Source organism: Calonectris borealis, chromosome 8 (genome assembly GCF_964195595.1).
Source record: "Calonectris borealis chromosome 8, bCalBor7.hap1.2, whole genome shotgun sequence".
Classification (NCBI taxonomy): Eukaryota; Metazoa; Chordata; class Aves; order Procellariiformes; family Procellariidae; genus Calonectris; species Calonectris borealis.
The window spans coordinates 34765592-34790642 of NC_134319.1; the positions used below are offsets into that span (position 1 = coordinate 34765592).

Consider the following 25051-nt stretch of genomic DNA (forward strand, 5'->3'; position numbering starts at 1 on the left):
ATATTAGGTACAATGAATCAAGCACGTAAGTGTTCAGAGCCTGTGTATAACATAATGGGACTCCCAAAATAAACTTGGATGTGCGAGCGTTGTGCAGCAGAGAGTTTAAACTGTTCTTTCGAGGTGCCGGCATGAGCCAGCTCTTGAGGAGGACAGCTGGCCCCCTCACGGTGCAGAGCCTGTTGCAGAATTGCAGTTGAGAGGGAATGAGCTTTATCTCTATCTCTATATTTCAGTGCTTCAGTGTTTTTACGGGAGCCGTAATGCTTCCTTCCTCTGCTGCTTTTTCCCATACAAAATATGAAGATAGTTTTAAAAGACAATTTCATGTAGCCTGATATGTAGTAGAGCCAAATTCCCAGTATCAGCTTTATAACTATAGGATGAATTACAACCGGTTGAGCTTGTCTGCAATGGGATGTAACCGAAAGCAGAGTGGGACCCCAGGTTTTCAGGCTGGAAAAACCCTGCTGAAGTGGAGTGAGTGGGGGTGGGTTTGCATAATTAAATGAAAATGAAGGAATGTCTTGTGTTGCTGTAGTCCCGGCTAAATGTCTGGTCTGTTTGCTCAGGATAGCAGCTCTAATCTATGACTATAGGTTACTGCTGGATTCCTGCCATCTTGTTTAAATTAGATTCATAGCCTGGGGGGTGGGGGGTGTAAGCAGGAAGCCATTGTAACTTCCATGCTTCGGACACCAGTGTATTTTCATGAGCTGAAGTTAAGTGTCTCTGGGGATGCTGAATATCACTGAAACATTTCCTGAGTTCTCTTAAGCTGTACAATGGTATGTCCGAGTCTGTTTTCCAAAGGACAAAGCTTTTTGTTTAGTTAGTGAGGTCTTAGTTAGTTCACTGAACTAGTATGCTTTTGCACTTATAATTTATTGAGGAACAGAAGAAGAGGAGGAAAGTTGCGCAGGAAAAATGAAGTTCTTTGCCTGCTAGGAATACTGTGGTTTCTTTTATGCCTCCATATTAATTTATATTTCTATTTACTAAAGTCCTCTAGAGACTGTGACTTTACAACTGTTGTGACAGAGCTAGTTTTTTAGGCTGTAAATAGGTGAAATGGTTAGGCAAGCGCATGGTTTTAGGTAAAAGAGCAATAGCTGGAGCACCCAGGTAGAGAGACTATGATTGCTGCCAGTCTTTGGGCAAATCACTTTGCATTGTGGTACTTCTCTTCCATTTTATGTAACTTAGCTTGTACAGCGCTGACACAATAGTAGTGTGGCTTTAAGTAGAGATCTTTAGCATCACTGTGCACACGTTAACTACTGCCTTGTACCAGAGTTTGAGTACCAGAAGTACTGCTAGCCCCCAGCAAGTGGCACAGGCAAAGCCAAGCCCCGGCGTAGCCCCTGGTAGACTGCTGAAGCAAGACATGGTGTGCACTGGTTGAGATAACATTTTAACTGCTTTCAAACAGCATTTGGAGAACATAACTTGGTGCTTAGGCAGTGGTGCTTGTCCAGGAGCGTTGCCTCCCCGTTTAAAAGCATATTACTTAAAAACCTACATCTTGGTGTCTTAGGGCATTTCAGATGAGTGTTTTTGGTGTTTTGGGGTTTTTTTTGTTTGTTTTGTTTTGGTCATGTCTTCCCCCTTTAAATTTTACATGAGCTGAATCAAAGCACAGGGAATTATGTGACTTACTCCTGAGTCACAGTCCTCTCTGTTAACCACAAACCCACAAATCACTTATTTGTCCCTGAAATGTTTACTCCTTCGTTTCCTTTCTTTCCTATTCTGTCGGACTCCCACATCTTTTTATCTTCTTCGTCTCTGCCTTCAGCCCATCCCTTCCTCAAAGTTTCCATTGACCTCTTCCCTCAGAGGTTCAGCGTCCCTTCTCAGCGCTCCCCTCCGTTATCTCAAGATTTCTTGGCAGTCTGGAGTATCTTTTGCATATACAGACTGGATCCTGGTGATGAAATGTGTTGCTGCTAAAGGCAACATATTCTTGCTCTGAAGGAAGTGCTGTGTTAGCCACAAATAGGTTTGTGCAGGAGATGATGCAGAAATCTTTCCCTGGCTGCTTTCACTCTGCCCGATGGCTGATGTTTGCCTTAGCGTGAATGGGGGTGGTAGCGGGGACATGTATCATTCTCACTTCGCATGCTGGCCATGCGAGCGAGTACGTTTCTAGAGTTTGTTCTGGATCTCAATGGGACCGATGGACCCTGATATTTTGTTCTCTGAAATTTTGGCTGAATCTGTGGACATATGTTTTCTTAAAGGGGTAGCTATATTGGATGAAAAAATTACTGCTCTGCACTGCTATCTGCTTCCCTCTCCTTTGAGGTTATGGCCTCTTATGATCCCCAGCCGTGAGTGCTGCTTCGCAGTTCCAGGCCCATTCCAAAATAGTCCAGGTGAGCACAGACTGCTGAAACTCCTTGAGCTCGCTAGCTCGGTTAGAAAGAGGGTGCATGAACCGCTTTGCTGCCCAGCGGAGGAGGTGATGGCTTGTGTTAGGACGGTTCTGGAGAGCAGGGCTGGCAGTTTGTTGGGCTGGTATAGCTGCAGTGGGAAGGGAATGAGGGTCCCTAGCGCTACTGAACTGAATTGAACTGGAAAGATTGAGTTATGCAGGATCTGTGTGTGTGCAAATCCAGACAGTCTCTGTTAATGCTGGCAATGGGAGAAAAAAATGTGGCTGCTCTGTGTATCAAGCTTTGTTCTAAATATTACTGTTGTTGCTCATGCTTAGGGTGTGAAAAGTGGGGACCGTGTCATTACTGTAAAAACTCAGCCCTTTCCCCACACTTGAAAGTGTAATTGAATATCGTTCTGTTACTGAAAATGAACCATGGTATATGAAGGTAAAAATAATGCGTATTGGCTGAATTGCATTTTAAAGAATCTGGCAATTTTATCACTTCAAGCAAATCTTTTAAGCTCCTGGTGGTTCGGCATAGCCACCCATGTGTTTTCTTTTAGAGGGAAGGCACAGAAATACTCCACAGTGTAGAGGTGTGCGGTAGCTTATGGGGATGGAGCTCTAGCTTAGCAAGTGGTATGAGAGGATGAATCTGCTTCTGTAAAGGGCTTAAGGGAAGCAACTTAAGAGATGCTGTTGCATGCCTACTTCCTGGGGATGAGTCTTGTTTTATAGAGAGTATGGTTTGAGATGAAACAAGCAAACAAGAAAAGCCCTAAATAACTGAAGCATGTTTTGAATTAATTCTTTAATTTGCATAAAGCTTACTTAGAGTCAGATTTGGAGTGCATAAAACCTTTCAAACTTTTGAAATTTTGGCTGTGGATATTTATGCGATGACTCAAGCCCATGTCACCTTTTGTGTTGTAGCTACATAGCATTAAACAGTTTCTTAGTTACTTGCAATGAAACGTCCCATTGTGGAGATAGAAAAGCCATTTTTTCCGCTTTGATATTCTGTCTCATTGAACAGGTTTTGATCTCAGTTAACATGGAGTAAATCCAGAGTAATTCCATTACAGTCAGTGATGTTAGTTTGGATTTACACCAGTATAACTGAGGTCAGAGTCTGGCTTTGGTTGTCTGCTTTCTTAATTTGCTAAATATTACATATTTCCCAAATATCCTTCTCACATCTTCCTTGCTGGCTCCTCCTACTTTCCCAAATTCCAAGAGTAACAATGTAGGTGAAATTTACTTGATGAAAGATTGTTTAAGCAGAGTCTGGTTTTTATTAGCTCAGATGTTTTTCATTTTTTCAGCACTGTTTGAAGTTTCATTGTACTCAGGATAGGATCTGAATTCATCGTGCTTTTCATACTTGACTCAATTTTGTCAATTAGAAGTGTGGTGTTTTAAATTATAGGGTGTTCTCTGACGTTATCATTGAGTAAGAATTGTATGCCTCGGTGACATTTCAAAGCAGTTTTTAACTCCGAAGATCAGAAAAAGGAAAAAGATTGTGCCTTAAGGCATTACTGTTAATCGGCAACATCACGTGTTTGAAAGCAGTTGGTAAATGAGAATGAGATGAATTAAATTTTTCCTGTTTTTGTTTATATTTCCTGACATGACGCTAGCTTTGTAGAAGTGTACTCTGAACTTTATTGCAGAGTATTTTAATTTACCATGTGTGAGAGACATCTGGAATTTCATCTAGGTTATTCTGTTAATTAAATTGGGTTTATTATGGAGGTTAGATGTTTGGACAGTTTTATCTGTGTTTATATAGTTTAGCTGGTACATTGGGGTCTTGCTCCACATAACCATGGGAGAAGGGAAACACCACCTCCTTCACAGTTTGGAGACCTTGGGCACAAACTGTGTCTGTAGTTAAGCAAAACACTTAAGAATGTTTTTGTATATATTATGTTGATTTTGATATGATTTTCACATATGCTTAAGTGTTTTTCTGAGTGAGGCCCTAAAGATTTGCCTCTGGCAACAAAGACAATCTTTGGCAGAACTAGTGATTTAAACCTGAACGATAGAGTCTTAATCATTAACTGCAGAAACCTGAACGAGACCTTCACAGAAACTGAATCGCTATTCATGTCTGTACCTGAATCTCTCCTGAATTCCATGCAGTGACAGTCTTCACCAAGACTATACCAGCGGGCAGTTTGTAAAAACAGATGGTTCCTTGATCCTGCACAACAGACTGTTGTTTAAAGAGAGTTAGTCATGCACTTACGGTCTCTGTTCTTGGTGTTAGTGTTCAAGAAAGTTACCCTGACTATTAATGTATGCAGGAATTTCATGTTGATTTGTGAACGTTATTAAGAACTGCATATTTTTGTTGTGGTTTTGAGCCTTCTTTTGGATGCAAGAAATAAGGCATAAATGAGTAGCTCCGAGTAGCTGTAGCACAGCCATCCGTTCGTATACCTGTGCTTTCTTCTTAGAAAAGACTGTGCTCCTGGCTGGACAACTGCCTTGGTTTCTCAGGCAGCTGGTGGTGGAAGCCTCATGGCTGGGATAAGAAAGTTCTTGAGAAGATGTTCAAAAGCAGAAAGGGGTTGGCAGAGGCCGCCTTCCAAAGAGCAGTCTCTTCGAGGAAGAAAAGCTATTCCATTATCATGTGCTGTCCCAAGGCCTGAGACTTGCGTGGGACTTGTGCTCAGTGAAGTCCCACTGGAGGGGTGGCATTCAGAAGTATGTCGTCTTCAGACCTGAACTTCTTATGCTGTTTAAAAGTGTCTGCGGTTAAGACGTTCCTTTTTTAGGACTGCGCTTCCTTGCTTTACAGCTGGGTTGTGCCTGGACAGCCTAACTAGCAAAGCAACGCTCTCATCTCTAGCAGGCCTTTTGTTGGAAAAGTATGTTTGGAAAAGTGTGTAAGTGGAGTGAAATGGGCAGTTGAAGATTCAGTGTTGAGTCACCGGATGCTGCCTATGAAGGACTTCAGGTGTGAGATTGGCACTCGAGGGTGTGCCGGAGAGACCTTGCAGCAGGAGCGCTAAGCAACCCACGCCAGAACAAAGACAAAATCCAATCTATAAGGGCAAGACCAATCTATCTTAAGACTAGCTTCAGGTAGAAGAATATATTCTGTCAGAGATGTATAACTAGTGCTTTTGTTCTTTTAAAGAAGGATGAGTGACATGTGTTGTGGGATAATTTGGGCCACTGAAGTTATTAATTCATACAGTCTATTGAAAATTATTCTTTTTCCTTTCTATTTTTAATGGGGTAAAGTTTTTGGATGGGTTTTATTTTCTAGCACTACTGGAATCTTTTCAAGCCCTGAGAATTTTAAAATTGTTCCATATTATATGCTAAGCCACTTGACTTTGCCCTGAAGAGGCTGAGGAGTGCTCACTTGCCAAGTCTGGTAAGACCGTAGCAGTGAACTACTTGAGGGTGGATATTGCCATAGTAACATCTAGAACAACTGCTGCTGCATTTAGTAAATGAGTGTCTTAAGCTTTAATGATATTAGAAGACTAGATGTGTTGTGTCAGTCTGACAAAAGAATATGAGAGATAAGAAGCCCATGGAAAACGTGAAATAAACACTGAAACCATGCCCCTACCCATTCAATTCTTTGCCAGCACAAATGAGTGGGAAACTTTGATAATAGGGCAGCTGAAAATGCCCTCAACTGAGAGCAAACTTCAGCTGACGTAGATCGGCCTGTGAGCCTCTTTATTTCTACTCAACAATGGTGAGTGACAAAAGTCTCAGGCTGCACTAAAAGCACACTTTTGATGTTCACTGGTGGCATCCTCAGTTAATGTACTTGGCTGCCAGCTACAGCAACGAGGAAGTTAGCACCCACCTTTCACCTGCCTTGACTCTGGCAGGGGGTGGTTACCGCTTAAAATATTCCAGCATGAATTGTCAGAGTGTATTTCAAAGCACCTGCGTGTTCAGAGAGTGCATGTTTTTCAGGGTCTGCATTGTGTCTGGAAGAAAATATGCTTTTGACTGACCTACACAGAGACTACAGTTCAGGTTGTAGCATTGATTTTTGGGGCTTGATGGCTTCAAGGCTACAAATCCAAATTCTCCAAAGAAGAAAGCTTTGTGCTCAGTGCTGTATAAACAGGCCGAACAATTTATTGAAAACAATAATCATGGTAAATGCATCCTTTTTTAAAATTTAGTAATTTTTTAAGAGTAACTTTGGTAATTATTGAGCGATTGATTACTTTATTTGCATGTGAGAGTTCCATGTTTTTGCAGTAGTCAGCTGAGTACATTCCAGTCTTGTTGGACTAGGCCAGACAGAAGGTGAAATTGGGAAATACAGGGATCAAGGCAAATGAGTTAGTCTAAGCTAACTTCTGTCTAAACATAAATAGTGGCATTATTTCGAACAAAATTAAAATATCAGCAAACAGGAAACGAGGTTTCTACATAATGTATTCCTGTTTAACCGATTTAAGTTACCCTTATGTGAAATGAAAAAGACTATTTCTTTAGGGTAAAAAAGTTCATGTTCTCATCTTTTTTTCCTCCTCCCTCCCTCTTCACATCTGCTTTTTGAATTAGTTTGGAGCGTGCTTGCATTTTTACACTAGTAAAACTCAGTGGAATTTTATATCCACAGATAATATTTAATGTTTCCCTCTCTTCCACAGCTTCCTAAAAACTACTGAACACTCAAACCTGCATCAAGAGCAGAAATATTCTCATGATTTTCCTTTTTCTTCTTCCAAAGCCATGAAACAGCTTTCCTATAGCCATTAACCTCCTGCTCTGCTCAGGCATCCCACCGCACATTCGGATACGTAATGTCATCCTCCCTGCGGTCGGTGCCAGGGCAATGAGCCCTTGCAAAGGGGCGGCAGAAATCTGCGCAGAACGTGATTCTGCTCCTGCCGACGCTGCTAACCGCAGCCAGCCGCGCTGAACTGTGGCGTGTGGGTAAGCGTGGGTAAATCCAGATGGATTAGTAGCTACCCAGTTAAGCTCTCGTGGATCTTGCTGTAATGAGCTGCCTGGAGTTATTGCTTGTGTGGAAGAGTTGGCAAAAAGGCGGGTAGTTGTAAGTGAGCTGCCGGTGAAAAGGAAACAGACGCCACTTCTGGGACTTCAGGTGGCATCTGGGCACTACTGCAGGCCAAGCGGCAGGGCCAGGCCCCGTAACCCAGACGTATCTGTGTTGTTTTTGTCAGCTGCGCTTCGTGGCCGTAAAACTAGTTTCTTGTAGAACACTTCTGGTGGCTTAGTTCTGAGTTTATCCTGAGCCAAACCTGCAGGTCTGGCTGCCTCCTCGAGTTGGTAGCTGCTCACCCAGGGAGTGAAGACATTGCACCGTTGTGGTTAGCAAAGGCTCTTGCTTTACCTGCTCAGAGGGTGGGAAGGGGTAACAGGTAAAGCTGAGAGCCTGTTTATTTTTTTGCACTAGAGTCCAAACATTGATAGTCTATTCGGCTTTAATCCATACAATTTATGAAATCCTTGTGTTTGTATCTTTTCTGTGGAGATGCCAGCAACATCCTTCAGCCTAGTAGGGCAGCATCATCTACTTGAAAAACTTCTCGTGCCCAAGAGATTTTAGGCAGAGTCTGAAGGACGAGGAAGAAAGTGGCTGATGAACTTTTGAGTATGCTGGCTCCTGAGTGGAGCTAGCTCACACTGCCAAGGCTCACTAGCTGCTGCCTCCAGTTCCCTGGGCGATTTGCTCTGCCTGCACGGCTGAGCTGTTGGTGGTGAAACCCCAGAGCTGCTGTTTCACAGCTGGAGAGGCAAGCTGAAATCGGTGCTTTCTGAACAAGTGCACCACTCTCTTCCAGCTTTGGATCTCTTCTAGTCTTTTCTCAATTATTTTTAAAATTATGTTGTTATATTATAAGGTGTTTTGATGGCTGTCTGAGATCTCAATTTTATACACCAAGTGACTGTCAGCAGAAATGATGCTCAGACATGAATTAGGGGATTGTTTACGTACCATGGAGCTTACATAGGGTCAGTGAATTTGCAGATTCTGTAAACATGTCTGGCATGCAGCCAAATCCTTGGCAGCACAGTCAGAATTGGAGACTTCTGCGCAACAGGATTTATTTAACAAATATTCTCAGGGATTAATTGCGTGACTACTGTGGGGACAAGTTCTGGTTTTTGATTCTTCCCCCAGATTCAAAGGATGAAGTAAGCGCAATGTTACAGAGCGGGGAGAAGAACATTTTGTTACTTCCCTTGTGGTTGTTAAATGACTCCCAGCAGCTAAACGTACGGGGACTGCAGTGTGGCAGTTCGGAGAGTTGACTGTGTGGCTGGTCCTCCTCCGTGCACCACTGCCACGGAGGCATTTGCATGCTGCTGTTCCAGGGAGAGAGCTGGGAAGAACCAGAAGCCACACCGCAAGGCATTTTCTCTGGTTTGGAGCACAGAAAGGACGGAGACACAGCAGACCATTGTCACCGCCAAGCTATTCTGGCAGCCTTGGAGAAACTCCTCAGCCTGGCCATGTGACTCCTTTCCTCTCTCCTTGGGGTTGTGGTGGCCATTTGAGTTTCTCAGGCGTGGTTCCCTATAGTTCTGCAATAACTTTATCCTTTACTGAATGATTTCTGCTGCTTAAAAATGTTTTTGTTGGTGCCTTTTAGAGAATTACACAATTACAAATGACACAGGCAAAACTTAAGGGGTGGGAGAGAGCTGCTTCCAGCTGACTCTCCCGTCACCAGAGTAAACAGTGCTGTAATGAAGGTTTTGAGTCTTATCTGGCCATGAAGAACTTGCTATATCTTTCTTTTTAAATTGACATTTAAATCTAAACCACTTTTTTTTTTTTTTTTTTTCAAATAGAACTAAAATGTTTCAGTATTCTCTTCTGCCCAGATTGGCTCTGTCAGATATGCAATTTTGCCGTCATGTTTTCTGCAGCTTTTTCCCATTGCTTTTTCTTATACAATAGAATTCTACAACAGCCCAGGTTGGAAGGGACCTCGAAAGATCATCTGGTCCAACCTATCAAACAGAGCCTCACCAGGAGCAAGAAAAGCATCTGTTAAGTAGAAATAGAAAATTAACTATTTACAAAGTCTTCACTGTTCATGTTAATAATAGATTTTTTAAAAGGACTAAAAGTTCACTTTAACCTCATACCCCGGTAACTGACCTTCTTCTAACATCTTTAAGTAGACACTTTAACTTAACAAATTAATTGATGCTTCTTTATTCACAGTGGTATTTGAGGCAACATTGAACTATCATTAGAGCCCTGGGGGTAATATTCACAACTGGGTGTTGTCAGAGTGAATAATCCTTGCATACAATGTTATCTGCCATAAAATTCCATGCTCTGTCAGCTGCATATGGATTAGTTCTGTGAAGTGGACATTTATTTAGAATGATGCATGGGGATTTGAATTTACAGTTATAATGGCTAAAAGGAAACGGTTTGGGTTTCTAATGGTTTTACACTGGTAATTCTTCAGCAATTCATTTTATAGTGTAATACTTGGAGGAGAGCTGGGGCCTCTTCTAATTGAAATCAATAAAAACTCTGTCATTGACTTAAAAAGAAAGCAGATGCATTTTTAATACTAAAAAGAAAAAAAAAAGAAAGTTTTTGGTACAGAGTAAGCTCATATGCAGAATACTAGGAGTTTTGTACTGAATGTGACAAGACTTCTTTCCTAGCAGCTGGTCTCAGATTACTTTATTTTTGTTACGCTTGGAAATCTCCATTCTCAAAGATGGCAACTGGATACATCACACAGCATTTTATAGTATTGAAATGATGATGTTCACGCACATATATGTATGTGTGTATACATGCACACACACAAGTTGTCATCCTGTAGAAGCTTGGTTTTATTCTAGAATTTTCGAAAAGAAATCTTTTTTTTCTTCGTGTTCTTTTGAGAGACAGGTGGCTTGGTATGAAAACTAAGGAAAATTTATTTAGTTGTGCTTTAATTATCCAAGTGTAGGTAGGTCTGTGGTTAGAGTCTCATGATCTTTTCTCTTTGTTCAGGGCTAATTGACTCATTATGTGGTTTGCTGATAATTTTCGGAGCAAAATTTATTTAAATAACTTTTCAAGGATTGTGCCTGGCATCTGAAGGAATTTTAGCTCAGTCTTTACTTTTTTTTGTGTTTCCCTTATCCTTCTATGGAGGCAAAACCCCTAAAACTTACCACACTGTGTATGAGCTTTGTACCTAACAGTTGTACTGTTCTGTTTTGTCCCAGGTCATTTAACTCCCTCTTGTCAAAGAAACCCCAACAGACCCATTTAAATATGATACACCATATTCCATCTATGATTTTTAAAAAAACCCTATCTTTTACCATGTGAGGGCATTACAAGAACATAAGCCTGTTAAAGAACAGCAAAGGACTAATATGATAACTTATTCTGGAAAGTCCTTGTTTCCGTGGTCTCTTGACAGTTTTAAGCACCGACTGATTAGTGCTGTGTTCTCCATAAAGCTTGTTAAGGAGAATGGCTCCTTCAAGAAAACGTTGACTCCTGGTTTATTACTAACTGGGTAGTAATTACATACGTTAAGTACTGTTCCTGCCTTGGGATATCGCGATATGCTACGTAGCGTGAATGTAGTGTATTTATCATCATCATGGACTGAGCAATACATTGCCCTGATCTCAGGATGCTCAAGTTGCTGTTGGAAACTTTATTTGCTTACGCGGGCTGTTTTTATGTAGATGTGGGTGCCGAGTACATCAGTAATTTCATATCCTTCATGAAAGCAACGTGGCTGCAGTTTCAGCAGGAAAGCGCCAGTTGCTTTTTCAGTTTTGATTATGTCTCGTGATCAAAAAGCTGACTTGGCTTGAGTACGGTGGCCCTCTCCAAGGATCTTCCGAGTCTCTTTGAAGGAAGTAATCTGTGAATATAATCTCCCAAGCAGCAGAAGCTTTTAATTAGACTTTGTAATTGGATTCATCTATTCTGGAAAAATAAAGGAAGCTGTGATTTTTTTTTTTTGCCAGTCGGCCTATGGACCCCTCTTATGGTGAGATACATCTGGGGACACGGTGGGAACCAGAGTTCAGTGAAGAAAGAGAAGGAGCCTTACAGGCGAGCTTGCAGTAACCTGCAGTGCCAGGAGGCTCCCGACGGTGGAGCTCGGCTATTCCCGGCTGGCAGCAGCGCGGCCAGCAGTGTGGGCAGCAGCTCAGAATGAATCTTTGCTGGATGTTGCAGTAAATAAGTTCATTTTGTATTGCAATATCAAGTATAAATTTTGAATTTAAAATGGAGTTTGAAATAGTATTTTATTTGACTTCAACATGTTAAAGCTATTAATCACAAAACAGCACTGTAAAATTTGTAGTTACATTCATTCCTGCCCTATTCTTTAGTGTAAGTTCTTTATCCAGCACTGTTACAAGTGTTGAAGGAGCGTTGCCAAAATACACAGACCGAGAGATGAGACAGAAATAGACCTGGACTGAACTGGAGTTCAGTCTGGAGAAAGAATTTAAAGAGCATTACGAACTGGATTTTACTCAGTTCAGATTGTTGTTAACAAGGGGAAATAAACAAAAACAGAAAGTGATCTGATGACCTTTTCAGATGTTCAATCTGAGCTGAGAGCGCGGGCCAGCTCCAGGAACTGATTGCTGCTCCCATGCTGTACAGTAAGGAGCTGTGGTTGTAGTTCTTATCAGCTGTTTGTTCTTTACTGTAGACTGAGGGACGTGAATTAGTCAGTCAAAGCTTGCATGCTGTATAGCGTCAACAGATGCTTTTTTTTTTCCTTGTGTCTGCTGGTGCTTAGCTGTCTTAGAAAAGAAGCAATATGAACTTCTGTACTCTTGGCAGTACTGGACTGACAAGCGTAAAACCGAAATCCTGTGCACAGAAGAGACGCATAAGAGCATGGGCAGCAGTTCTGTACGTACTTAGTTCACTGGGGTGGCTCAAGGTTGAATGTAGGGGAGCACCTAGTTGTTAGAGACTCGCGTAATCTCCATGGCCCTTTCAGTCCTTTGGCCTCTCTTAGGGACTGTCAGCCGAGTTGCCAGCTGTGGCTGTGCTTTTTGTGATTTGGGCAACCAGCCATTGAGAGCCGGCTACAGGCAGCCGAAGACATTTCAGAAATGATGGCTGCTGGCCCCCTGATGAGAACAGACCTCCAGGGCTGTTGGAAGAACCAGGGGAAGGGAGGAGGAAGGTGGGTGTCCTGCAGATGCCAGGATTCTGTATGTCTGTTTGTCCCCAGAAAGCGGAAAAAAAACTTGTGTTGTGTCAGTCTTCTTACATCTGGGACATTTAATAGCCACTGGCATTACTTTTACATTTTAACTGCATGGCGTCAAGTTTTCTGGTCTCTTTGCCTCTCATTTGTGCACCAGCCATAGACAAAATCTTCTGACTTACTAGTGGAACCAGAGGGGATGTTCAAGTAAATTATTTTCTCAGAACAAAAATCAACCTGTAGACCTATGTAATTCAGGCTTGCTTTTTCTTATTTCCAGCCTAAGGGAGTAGATTTTCTATCAGTGGTTCCACAATGAGTGTGATGTGGTGCCAGGCTCGAAGGCTGTCTTGTGCATCACCCGTTTAAGAGAGAATTTGTAGCAAACCTAGATTTATTTTAAAGGTCTCTGGGTAGAAGAGGTTACTCTGCACATCCTGTGGTTTATGACTGTAGTTCTTAGAAAGAAGAATTAACAGCGTGCTAGTTGTTACTGTGCTGGGCAAATCAGCACCTGATTTTTATTATTTGTTACTGCATTTGGTTAATAACTTTTAGACAACTGCATTTGAGGCCCATAAGCTAAACTTAGTGCTGATTGCAGTAGACGAAAGATGATAATATTAGATTTTATCCACTGTAAGTCTCCAGGCTGGCTTTTCTCTTCCAAGAAATGTAAACATATATAATGCCCTCTTTTTACCACTGTTATTTTCCTTTTAAAAAAAAGAGACATCTATAAATAAGAGGCCCATAAGTGTTATAACAATACAAATAAGCCACTTACTAAGGCACATTTTTAGTAAAACTTCTGTTAAATTTTTGGTCTCTAAGTTTCATCCAAGCTTCGGCCAGTGCCCTGAGAAGACGAGTGAAGAATTCGATGTACAAGGGTGATGACCTTCGCCACCCGTGAGGATGGAGCTTCATAATACTCCACTAATGCTGTGTTAGGCACCTTAGCAGTGCTTTGCAGTTTGCATGGACTATTTGAATAGCCGACTAAAGAAAAACTCCGTGTGCAGTCTGACTCCTTCCAGTCAGTTGTTGTCTTAAGCTGAAGTTTGCATATTAAAGTTAATAGTCATAAGTCATGCGGCTGAAAAACTATTTTAAAAAAAAAAAAGTGACTGCATTAAGGAAACATGTGAGCTTGCTGGGTTTGTTTGGCTTTTTGCTGTCTGGTTAAGAATCTGGTAAAAGTTGCTCACTGCAGTTCTTGGGCTCTTTAAAAAGTTTAATTATACCCAGGTTAGAGTCTGAAAGCTAAAAGCAACCAAGTCATGAGGGAATATCATTTAGGAAGAAACTTTAAATAGCTTATTACATGTTCTAGTGCTAAGCATCTTGGCTTGCTCCAGTGCTCCCCGAGTCCATTGGGAGGGTCTTTCCAGTGGGGTATGTGTTAGCCTTGGGGGACTTGTGACGGTAGGCAGCATCTCCAACGCTGGTTGTGCTTCTGGAAAAATTCAGCAAGGTGTTTATCCACACAGCTCCCATCATCTTTAGTGGCAGTTGAGGGTGTCCTTCACTTCAGAGCATGAAGAGAGGGCTTTAAGTTTGTTTTCTTTTCTAGGTGGTGGTTAGTAATACTTACCTAGTTTTATTTTCAAAGTCAGCTGCTCGGGTTTGGTAGTCTACTGTAGAAATTTATAATCAGTTAAAACTGGAGCAGCATTTTAGTTGCATTAATGGTTAAAACATAATGGTAAAAAAGTTTTCTGGTTCTGTGCATGTGTATTTGTCAGCTGTTTGAGGAATAAAAATGCTCACTACAATTTGAGAGATGGCAATTAAAAGTATTTTTCTTTTATTTAGTTATACCTGTGGCATCATACTCTGGTGTTGGAAAGGACAAGAGAGCACGCTGTGAAATATTTTTGATGGCAGCTCAGGAGTGATCTGTAGTGGGGTAAAGTGCTGATGTGGAGGACCCCGTTTGCTGTTAGGAAATCAAAGGTTTCTGCTTATGTGCCCTTAGGACAGACAGCTGGCTGGAGGCTGGTTAAGAGTAACTCTATCATTATTCTTATTTTCTTAATCCTTGGCAGGTAGCTACTCCTAAAGGTCTTCAGAAGAATTATAAGCAGGGCTTTACAATGAATTGGACACAGAGAAGGAAGCTTGAGGAGAGGGCATTAAATCAGATAAAGTTCAATGCTCAGCACTGTTAGTAAACAGCTCTTACAGAATAATTGTGCACTATTTTCTTCTGGCAGCAATCCTGACCTAGGCATCTTAGCTGTCCCAGCTGATCATTCCCAATCCTTTATCATCTCTTCACTTGCGCTGGTACGGGTGCTTGAGAGTGTACAGGAAACAAGACTGGAAGACAGATCTGATACAAAAACTTATTTATATAATAAGTAAATAAATAAAACATACATACATACTCCTACCTGCCCATATGAAACCTATATTAGTCTTCTGATCTCAAAAAGGGTCAAAATTGCTACAGCTAGGAAGCAGCACTCAGATGGAAAAGCAAGATGGGAACTGCTTAAACCGGCATTACTCATGAGATGAATGTATGTAACCATGCCCAGCGTATGACTTTTTTCTTTTTTTTTTTTTCCCCCACCATCATACATACATGTGAAGAGGTAAGTCTTGACATACGTTAGAAATGTATGCTAGGTTGTTTCCCCTGGGTTACCTAATTCCAAATCCCATAGTCTAAAATCTTCCCTTTTTCCCTCCACCCCCAGCCCTGTGCCATACGTGTATTTTCAATGATCCCAGATCCCAGAATCTCCCAAGATGGTGTGAAAATAAGACATCTATGTGACAGCCTGAAGATTCAAATAACTCATCTGTATAATTTGATCTGTAAATTTTTATTCATACTACTTCACTTGAATCAGAATACTTAATGTACAGTGAATGGTGAAAACAGTGATTGCTTTGTAAATGCAACTTTCTGATGAAGGTGTAGTGATCTTATGTATACTGCAGCTCTGAAAATGATTTGTCATGGGGATATCAAAGTCTTCATAGTACACATTTCATTTGTCAAAGTATGCATTTTAAAAAACATGCATATTTTACTGAGTACAAATCCTTATTTTTCAGACCCTAGTGCTAAACTTGTCTGTCCGCTCTATAAATAAAAAAGAATGTGGGAGATAATTGCCACTCAGGTATTTTTTGTGCTGTAAGGTGGGGGAAACTATATTTCTTGAGCTTTATACTACATAATCAAGAAATAACTAAATATACTTTGATCTGTTCAGTTCTAGGCTGCAGAGGGCTACACTTCACTCTATTGCAAAGTTGCAGCCCTGGTAAAAGTCTGCACGACTGACATTGTACCAATAAACTAGTAGAATTGAGATGACACATCATTGTGTGTAGCGAAACAGGAATGTAGTAAAAGGCTGTTGTAATTACATTTGTTATTAAAATATCATGGTTTTGTTGCTGTTGTGTGGGGTTTTTTTTGTTTGTCTTTTTTTTTATTTGTAGTGTACTAGTTCTGAAGTTTATTTGTTCTTTGGAAGTATCCAAAGGTGTGGTAGTTTTTGGGGTGTGTTTTTTTTATGGTGTGGGGTTTGTTTTTTTTTTTTTGTATCTTGGGTATATTTTGCATCAAGGAAATGTCCTTGCTGTGAGTTAGAAGAAGGAATTCTGTGGGTGAGAGCACTCCCCAGCACTTAGCATCTCTGCTGAAATTCCTTTAGCTACCAAGTATCAATTAGAGCTTTTTTTTTGTTCCAGAACAAACAAATTCAGTGTTCTGAGTTGATGAGAGGTAGGTAAATGGCTTCCATATTCCTCCACTAGATTCTCCTAAAACAATCAGCTGTCCAAAACAGATATTTGGTGCAGATGTCTTATGTGGTCAGGATTAAGGGAGTGCCAAATTTGTAATCACCCTCAGCAGTAATTATGTGTGATTGTGTGTCATTGGGTAATTTGTGGTTTTCCCAATGTGCTTGCTGTTCAGCTTGTATATAAACACGCAGCCATCTGAGATGTGGCAGAAAGTCATGGAAAAACACCGGGGCCTTTCAGAATGGCCAGTCTCTCAGGTTACTAGGGACTTCTCTGCTTATTTACAAAGGAGATGATACTTCCTTTCTGGGGCAAATTTGATAAAAACCAAGCCTCTTAATCTGTGTCGAATGGACTGATACTCAGCTTTATGTTGTCATATTTGTTTAGTTGCTTAGGTACGAGCTCTAACACCATAGTGGTTACGTCGAGTTTTGTGATTTCAGCTTAGGAAGTCCAGGCTTTGTTCAGTAATGTGCAACCATTCCCTTAAAATGTTTCCTTTCCTGTGTTACCCGTTTTACGTGTGTTTGCAATATTACGTCTTGGATCACCAAGTCAGTCGGAAAGAACTGGCATTTACGTTGTACTTTTGAGACAAGAGAGTTTAGTTGCTGCCTAAGACAGACACTATCTTGCTGTGTCTTACCGGGTTTTTCACCTTTCACACAATCACTTCTAGAGGACGGGGGACGGCTTTGGAGTAATGAGCAATGGGGAGACCTCCATGACACACTGGTCCCGAATGTTCCAATATCGGTGCCTAGAAATGGATTCGTATTTCAACATCAGAACGGACATATTCTGTTAGAATATTTCATGTGTTGATCTTTGCCGAAAGAACTAATGAAGTTTTAAAAAAAAAAAAAGGGTTTTTCTTCTGCTTTACTTGGCGTGTTTGCAGGATCTAGTTTCTGAGGAAATACTCTGTATTTAGAATGACACATTTGTAACTATGCTTGATTGGAGGAACGCCTGACTTGTGTGCTTGACTTCTGCAGTTATTGAGACTTCAGGCAATTTTGGATGTGGATAAACGTGCAATTAGACCTGTGAGTTGACTGGCTATATGCGTACCATTAAAGATGCACAAAAGACAAAGCTGTGCCTTCACTGCTTTTCTCAGACACCAAAAATTATTTTGAGTACTGATACATTGGTCTCTTTCTTTTTACAATGTTTACTATTTTCTTTCAACTTGACTTTTTCGATGTCTTACCTTAGTTTAATGCTACGAAGCTTTTCAGCAGTGTTTAAATGAAAGCTCTTACATGAGGTGAACTTGTACAGTGTGCCACTGTAAAACTGTTAAACCCTTTAAGTTCCTTCAGAAGCTTTACCTGAACTCATGCTTCACAGTTAGCATCTTCATGATGGAGAACTGTTCTTAGCACTTTGATCTTACAATTCTTTAACAGTGCTGTAGTTTAGCATTGCACAGGCATTGGTGTCGCAGACCTGCCTCTGTGCGTTTGTTCTACAGAGCCACGTCCAGATTGATGTTGGCAACTTGATTTAGACTTCACAGTTTTTGAAGTTCTTACCGTATCAGTAATTTAACCTTCTGTAAGAACTTTCTGTGGTGCTTTGTGAAAGAACTTGCCATTCTTTCCCAAAGTCCTTTTTGGAAGTAGTTCCTAGCTGGCAAGTAAACGTAAAGCACTTCTGGTAATGTCTTCTCTTTTAGCTGTTCTGAATGCTTTGAAGGCCTGTGTCTACTTGCACTGATGAAACAGTCTTGCTTGGGTTGCACTTTGAGGTAGCAGAATGAGGATAAAAGAAAACGAACTTGGTGAAGGCCGTTTCAGCTTTTTTGGCAAGCAGGTCACATAAGCTGGTGGCACGACAGCATGTGAAAGACAGTAGATGCTGGGTTTTTGGTACAAGTTGGTGAGCATTCGGATGGTGAGAATCATCACATTGCCATTTAGACCTAGAATGATGGGCTTGTAAGCTATGTGTGAAGAGTACTGAAGAACCTTCATACAACCGAGAGAAGAGCAGATCATGCGGATGGGGGAAGCAATGCCAGCTCAGTGTTGGATGGCCATTGCCATTCCAGATGCCTTCTGCATCAGTAATTGATTAGTTTAGGCAAACTGACTGTAGCTGTAGGTTTACATGAAGTACTAGCATCATTGCTTACAATTGGAAGTATTCCTGACGTCCCTCAATCGGAGCTGACGTAGAGAGACATGGTTGCTGTCTGACACTGGGAGCGTCGGTGTCATTCATGTTGCTGCTGTTTGTCCCTTAGAGGAGGTCGTTATTACTGAAGAAGTGAAGATCCTATTCACTCCTTTCTGGGGCCTTGCTTGACCTCAGGGGAAGCTGGTGAACTCCGGCCTTGGTTGCAGAATTGGCTGGGGAGATCCGCCCTCTGCACGGCTCCCGTGGAGTTCTCGGTTCTGTCCTGACAGCAGATGACTCTCTACTTGATGCTGACTAGCCCATCCTCCCTTTCTAACCTCTAGTCTAGGTGCCATTTCAGAGATCTGCTCTTTACTGAGCTCACGCCAGAGGGCAGCCAGAGCCTTGGCGTGATCCTGCGGCATGCTGGCAGGGGCTCGGGCTTGGCATCCGCACACGCCGCTGGAGCAAGTCCTTGCTGCCTGCGGAGAAACAAGGCAAAATTCTCATCCGATCTGAACTGGATGTGCTGTTTTAGCTTAGCTGAAGTAACGTTGCTTTTCAGATCTTTATTTTATAGGGAAAGAAAGCCTTTCCAAAGGATTTACTGCTCTAGAGTTGAAAAATGTAATCCCTCAACTGACAGGGAATAATGGAGCTAGTGGTTTTACTATATGCATAAAACGCGTTCTATTATATGCTTTAGAACAATGGTTGGCAGGGGATAGATTTGAAGCAAAACAATTTGGAGATAGCTTTATTACAGGCGTTTGCTCTAAAGAATACCCAAAGGAGGATGGTACCAGGTGGAGTGGTAGGAGCGGGAGCATGGCAGGATGAAGTATGTGCAGGAATGGTGAGTCCTTATAATGGCTCTTTTGGTGATAGTGTAGCATTTTAGTAAATAACGTTCACGGATAAATGGCTCAAATCAAAGCCATAAAAAAACCCCACCCTTAAGACAGTTTAATATTCTAAGAAAAGTTTTGTGTGATCTCTTGGGTGACTTTCAAACAAATTAAAACCTACGCTTAGCAAAAGACACTCATAAATAAAGCCCCCCAAGCAAACGCCTGTGTGATTATAGTAGACTTTAGTGATGGCTGTTGTTGAAACTCCAGTGAAATAAAACTTTGGACTGTTTAAAAAAGAAAAATGTTTAAATTATATGAAAGATAAGTACATATTAACTCTTATAGAGCTTGGAAGGCGCTGTATGGCTGTTTGAGGCAGTGCTTCCATGTAAGCTACAGCTGTATTAAATTGGCACCACTGCAGTTTTGTCTTTTCTTTCACCCTGACTCCATAATTGTACCCCATTTTGTATGCTGGTACTCAGCTGATCTCTTTATGAGTGGTTTGAGGCACTAAACTAGCAGAAATCTATTCACTTTTTTCCTTTTGGTGTCTGTCTATTTATTTATTTCTTTTTGGCTAGCACCCTGAACCAGCTTGCTGAGCTAGATGAATGCCATTACTGGCACAAGGAGGGGGGCAGGAATGCCTGCCCAGGACAGGGAAAGAATGAAGTGCATGAGTGCCAGGACAGATTAGGGTAAACTGTCAGGAAATCACAGCTGTAGGAAAACAGCTGGTTAGAATCACATTTGATACCAATTAGGAAGGGGCAGAGGGAGGCTTGTGGTACAGTGTGATTGGGAAATGCTCAAATACGTGCTGCTGTTACTCACACACCCCAGTCCGCAGCCCAGTCGACTTCAATTTGATGTCCTGTTGTTTCTCAGTATACAAAGACATGGCAAACACCACGAATAAAGCTGATTCTGCTTCAGTTCTTCCTGGCAACTGCTGCTAGATACGCTGAGGTTGGACACTGGGCTCACACCGGGCTTTTCCAGTAGATGGTATATACTCCTTCAGGCAAAAGATGTGGTGCCTTTTTTTTTTTTTTAACATCAGTCAGTGAAGGTAGTATGTGTATTCTGTTCAGAGAGGCCTCTCCTTCACGTTTACCTATACAATTGTTTCTGGAAAAATACGTTATTTTGTGGTGCAGCCACATCTGTTTTTGGGATTTTTGTTCCCTTCTGATTACTAAGAGCAATTAAATGATTGGTCAAAATCAAATGTGAAAGAAACACAACATAGAATGTTTTATGTGCCTATAAATGTTTAAGGAACCTAGAAATTGGTAATAGTGGAATGATATTGGAGTTACTAGATTTGGAATCATAGATTTCAGTGCTGGGTATATCATTCGCAATTATTCCTTTCTGTTAAATGCTTTTAGTTTGTTTTTTTTACTACCAGATTTTTATGAATCTGAAACAGCTCTTCACTTGAAGTCATCTTTTGATAACTTTGTGTTTTCCTCATATTTTCCAATTTCTTTCATCCTAGAAATTGGTCCAGTGACGATAACCACAGATCCCAAGAAATTTCAGTTTGAGCTCAGGGAACTTTATGTTCAGGTGAGTAACTTGTTCGTGTTCTGTGTGGTTCTAGCAAAGGCCCTTTTTCCTCCCTCTAATCTTTCCTCTCATGTTGATGTTTCTGCTACAATGCTTCGTCAGGATGTAGGCCATTTATCTCTGTCACTTTACCTGCACAAACTGTCATCTTCCTGTTCTCTGGTCATCTTAATTCATGGTTAGGATTAATTACTTTGTCTTAGTTTACATCATTGTACGGGCACTCAGTTCAATAACACAGGAAAGAATAGTTAGATAATGCTAACATTTATTTTGCATTTTAATTAGCCCTGCCATTTGTTCACAGACACTTTTATGAACTGTTTTACTGTGTTCTGGAACTTGCTTCCCATGAAAACCCTTCATTAGCTTTAACTAATTTACGTACAAAAGGGACTGTAAGACCCATCAAGTACGACTTAGGTGCTGCCTTCACTGCCGTGCCTTAGGTAGCACTTACCGATTCAAAAGCATCAGGTTGACTGGGGTACTTTTCTCTTATGCAAACCCTGTGAATTGCCTCAGCTGTGCTCAGGAGACAAGTGGCAGTTTTTGAGCAAGCACACCAGTGTGTCTCCCTTGGTGGAGTTTCCCTGGGTGAGAACGAACCACAAATGACATCTGGATTGGGTGATCGAAGGAAAGAGAAGTATTGGAATGGAGTTATCCTTGCTGAAAGAAAATACGATCCTATTGTCTTGTCTTCTAATCAAGCAAAATGCTTCTGACCTGTGGAGAACCCTGCTGGAGTTAGTAGTGCCAGACAGACTCTCCCTTAGAAACTGGCACATGGTGTAATCCATGTAATAGAAGATTGCTTGAAAGCCGATAGTGCTAGTTTGGGAAGAATAAGTAGTTTAAAAGTTGGCAGAAAGATTGAATTTCAGAGAAAACTATAGTAGATTTTCAAGGAGGCAGAAAATGCCAGCTATTATGCTTTTTTCCTTCATAGGGAAATTTAAACTTTAAAAATCCTTCCAATTTTTGTTTTCTAAATAGCTGTATTGGAAAATGATTGCAGCTATTTCTAAAAGGTATATGATTTAGATGAAGCTTTTAGGAATTTAAAACTTCATTTCCAAGCAAGTTGTTTAAAAGTAACTGTCTAATGAATTTAAGATTTCTTTCTTTAATCCTAATTGATTGCATATTTTGTAATTACTTTCAAGATGTGCTCATTCAGCTAAATTAAGACTTTCACTGACTTGCATTCATTCATTATACTGGTGAAGGGCCAAAATATAAATTAAAAAGGTGATTAGAACAGGACTGATAGGTTATCTTGCAGTAGTTCTCCCAGAAAATGTGAACACTTCCTACATGTTTGTTACTAGTATTTTTCCTAGAAAATATGCAAGAATGAATATTGTGGAGGTAGAGGAAATTTTAAGGTAGGTTCATTTTGAAAAAGGGTGTAGAGCAAATGTTCTCATTAACGAACAAAGCTGAAATTAAGGTGAAGATAAATTTTTTTAAGGAGTCTTATGTATAAAACATATTAGGTCAAAATAAGCTCTCCAGGAATACTGCAAAACTTGTCCTCCCTGGACATCAGGATAAGCCCAGCTCTTGTTTTTCAACAACATTCATCTGGTCACAGAACGCTTGGAGGGTCGGTACGTGATATTAGGAATAGGCTTTTGGCTGGCATTTGACATCACGTAAAAATTAGTCTGTATACATTTCCCTGAAGAAACTAGGCCCTGTTCCTTTTACATTCAAAGTGATAAAGGAAGTATTTCTTTGACACCTCATAAGTTGATCCTATTTGGCCTATGTTTCATCTGTAATTAACTGTGAATCATTCTTATGGACAGCATGGCAATAACTTGTACTTGGGCAGCAGTGGCTTCTTGGTGGCTTTTTTTTTAAGAGTTAGCCAGATGTTTTGTGTATTCTCATATTAAATACGGTTTTCACAATGGATATTTATTTGCATAAACAATATGCTTAAATCTTGTCTATATGAAAATCTTTTAAAGTATATTGGGTTGACAGTTGGACTCGATGATCTTAGAGGTCTTTTCCAACCTTAATGATTCTATGATTCTATATTCACATAGTTTGAGTGTTACATGATCCTAAGATACAGATGCTGACCCACTTGCATCAAGTCATGAAAAGGCCTTATTTCAGTATTTCTCAGTGGAAAAATGACAACTTACTTAATGAAAATAGTCATCTTTAAGAGTTGTTGATAACACTTTTTAAATCAGATACTAAATTTATCCTTTTGTAAGTGGGTACAATACCATTTAAGTAAATAGTTATACAGATACTAATTTTAGACATAAGAAACGTGAATAGTACAGATGAGCTGAGCTAACAACCTAAATTTCTGTGTGCCTGTCCAAGCTGAATGGAAAATGAGACTTGCTGAGCTTTACTCACCCCTATCTTTCCCGAAAACTTCACAAGGTAATTGCAACCATACTTAATTGCAATTTGGAGAGAAAGGCAGGAAACATCTAAAGGAAAATTTTCTTTTTTTTTTTTTTAAGAAAGCTAATACATTTTTGTTTTGTAGTTCTACCTAGCTGCCTTTTGAGAATATCCGTCTTCTACATTATGAGAATAAAAAAGTTGATGCTTGTTCTCAAATAACCATTTAGCTCAGCAGTGCTTTTCCTATTATATGTAGAAAATAGATGCTTCCATATAGAATATTACATGAGACAATAGTCAAGTAGACTTGAAGTGGGAATAGAGATTTTCTTATTCTAACTAGGTGTCTGTAGAAATTGGCTATTATTTTGACTTTGTCTACAAATTAAAGCTTTATGTGGAAGAGTCTTTTGCTGAAGACAACATTCACTTTGCAAGAGCAGGAAAGAAATAGCTTGGATATACTGATCTGTCCCATAGGATTGTACAAGCATTGCCAAGATAAAGTTCTGAAGTGTATCAAAGATGTTTTTGGAGAATTCTTTCTTGAATTTCAGGCAGTTTGGAGTCTACCACTTGCTTTTCCCATAGAAGTCAGACTACGTTTAGAAAGGATTAACTTATAAAAAGAAAAACAGCGAAGTACCTATTCTTTAACAGAGATGGGAAATTATTGATATTCTTGCTTTGAAATGGGATTAAAGATACTGATAGAATAAAAATTGTTACCGACATGGACATTTCATTGAGGACAGATGGAATTCTTAAGGACTGGGGGACTGGGGGGGGCAAGGGTTTTTCTGGTTTATGTATCTGTGTGAATGTTTAACCTCAAACCATAATTTCTGATGGCATCTCAAGAATTAAAAATAGATGCAACAGTTGCATTATCTCTTTTCTTCTTCTTCCTTCCCAGCATGTGGAGATTTGTATATAAGTATGTGTGAAGGCATGTTGATTGTAGAAATAAAAGAAGTAACTTTTATATTTAATCTTGAAAGAGCAGAGATCTGTTGCTGTTTACAGGGGCAGGTTTTACAGTTCGTATTCAGCTCTTTGGAAAGTGCTGTCTTCAATATGCCAAGTTAATTTTTATGTAAGTTGAAGTGAACTTTTGTTTAAACAGTATTTTCCTCTAAGTCTTAATTTAGGAAAAGAAACTGATCCGTTCATATAAATAAAGTCATACTTGGAAGCATTTTGATTAAACACAGGGTCTGAAAAATCTCCAGCTGCCTACTTAGCAAGACAGGTCACTGGGAACACATCACCTGCGTCCCCTCTGCTGAGCTCCCTGCACTGGCTGCCCCGCAGTGTGAAGTCTGGGTCAAGTTCTTGCTGTTCTGGTATCTAAAGGTCCTCCTGGAGCTCAGCACTGCTTGGCTGAGGTCATTTCCCATCTGCGTCTCTGACCATGACCTCCCATGACTGCTGCATACTACCGGAGCAATTAAATTGTCAGCCAGTAAGGGAGCGTGTGAGTATAGGAAACGGAGCTGTCACAAGAGCTGGAGCTAAACAAAACATGGTGCTCCCAGAAAAGATAAGAGTGACCACGACACCAGCCATTTTCAGGGCTAACCACAACCCTTCCTTTGACTTTATTTTCCCTGAGGAATTGTTACAGCTGTTGCTTGTGAGTGTGAGTCTGTGACAGCACTCTGCAGAAACCATACAATGCTTAGGATAAAAAAAGTGAATAAATTTTTAGAAGCTGAGAAAGTATCTGTCTTGAATGTCCCAAAAGAAAGTAACTTATT

General features: G+C 40.6%; 1 protein-coding gene across 1 annotated transcript in view; it reads left to right on the top strand.

The window, feature by feature from the left end:
* HMCN1 (hemicentin 1) overlaps positions 1–25051 on the top strand; it is a 202959-nt gene that overhangs the window by 11895 nt on the left and 166013 nt on the right. Inside the window, exon 2 of the mRNA XM_075157015.1 lies at positions 20836–20906. Within this exon, the coding sequence (XP_075013116.1) occupies positions 20836–20906 (71 nt within the window). The remainder of the gene's footprint in view (positions 1–20835; positions 20907–25051) is intronic.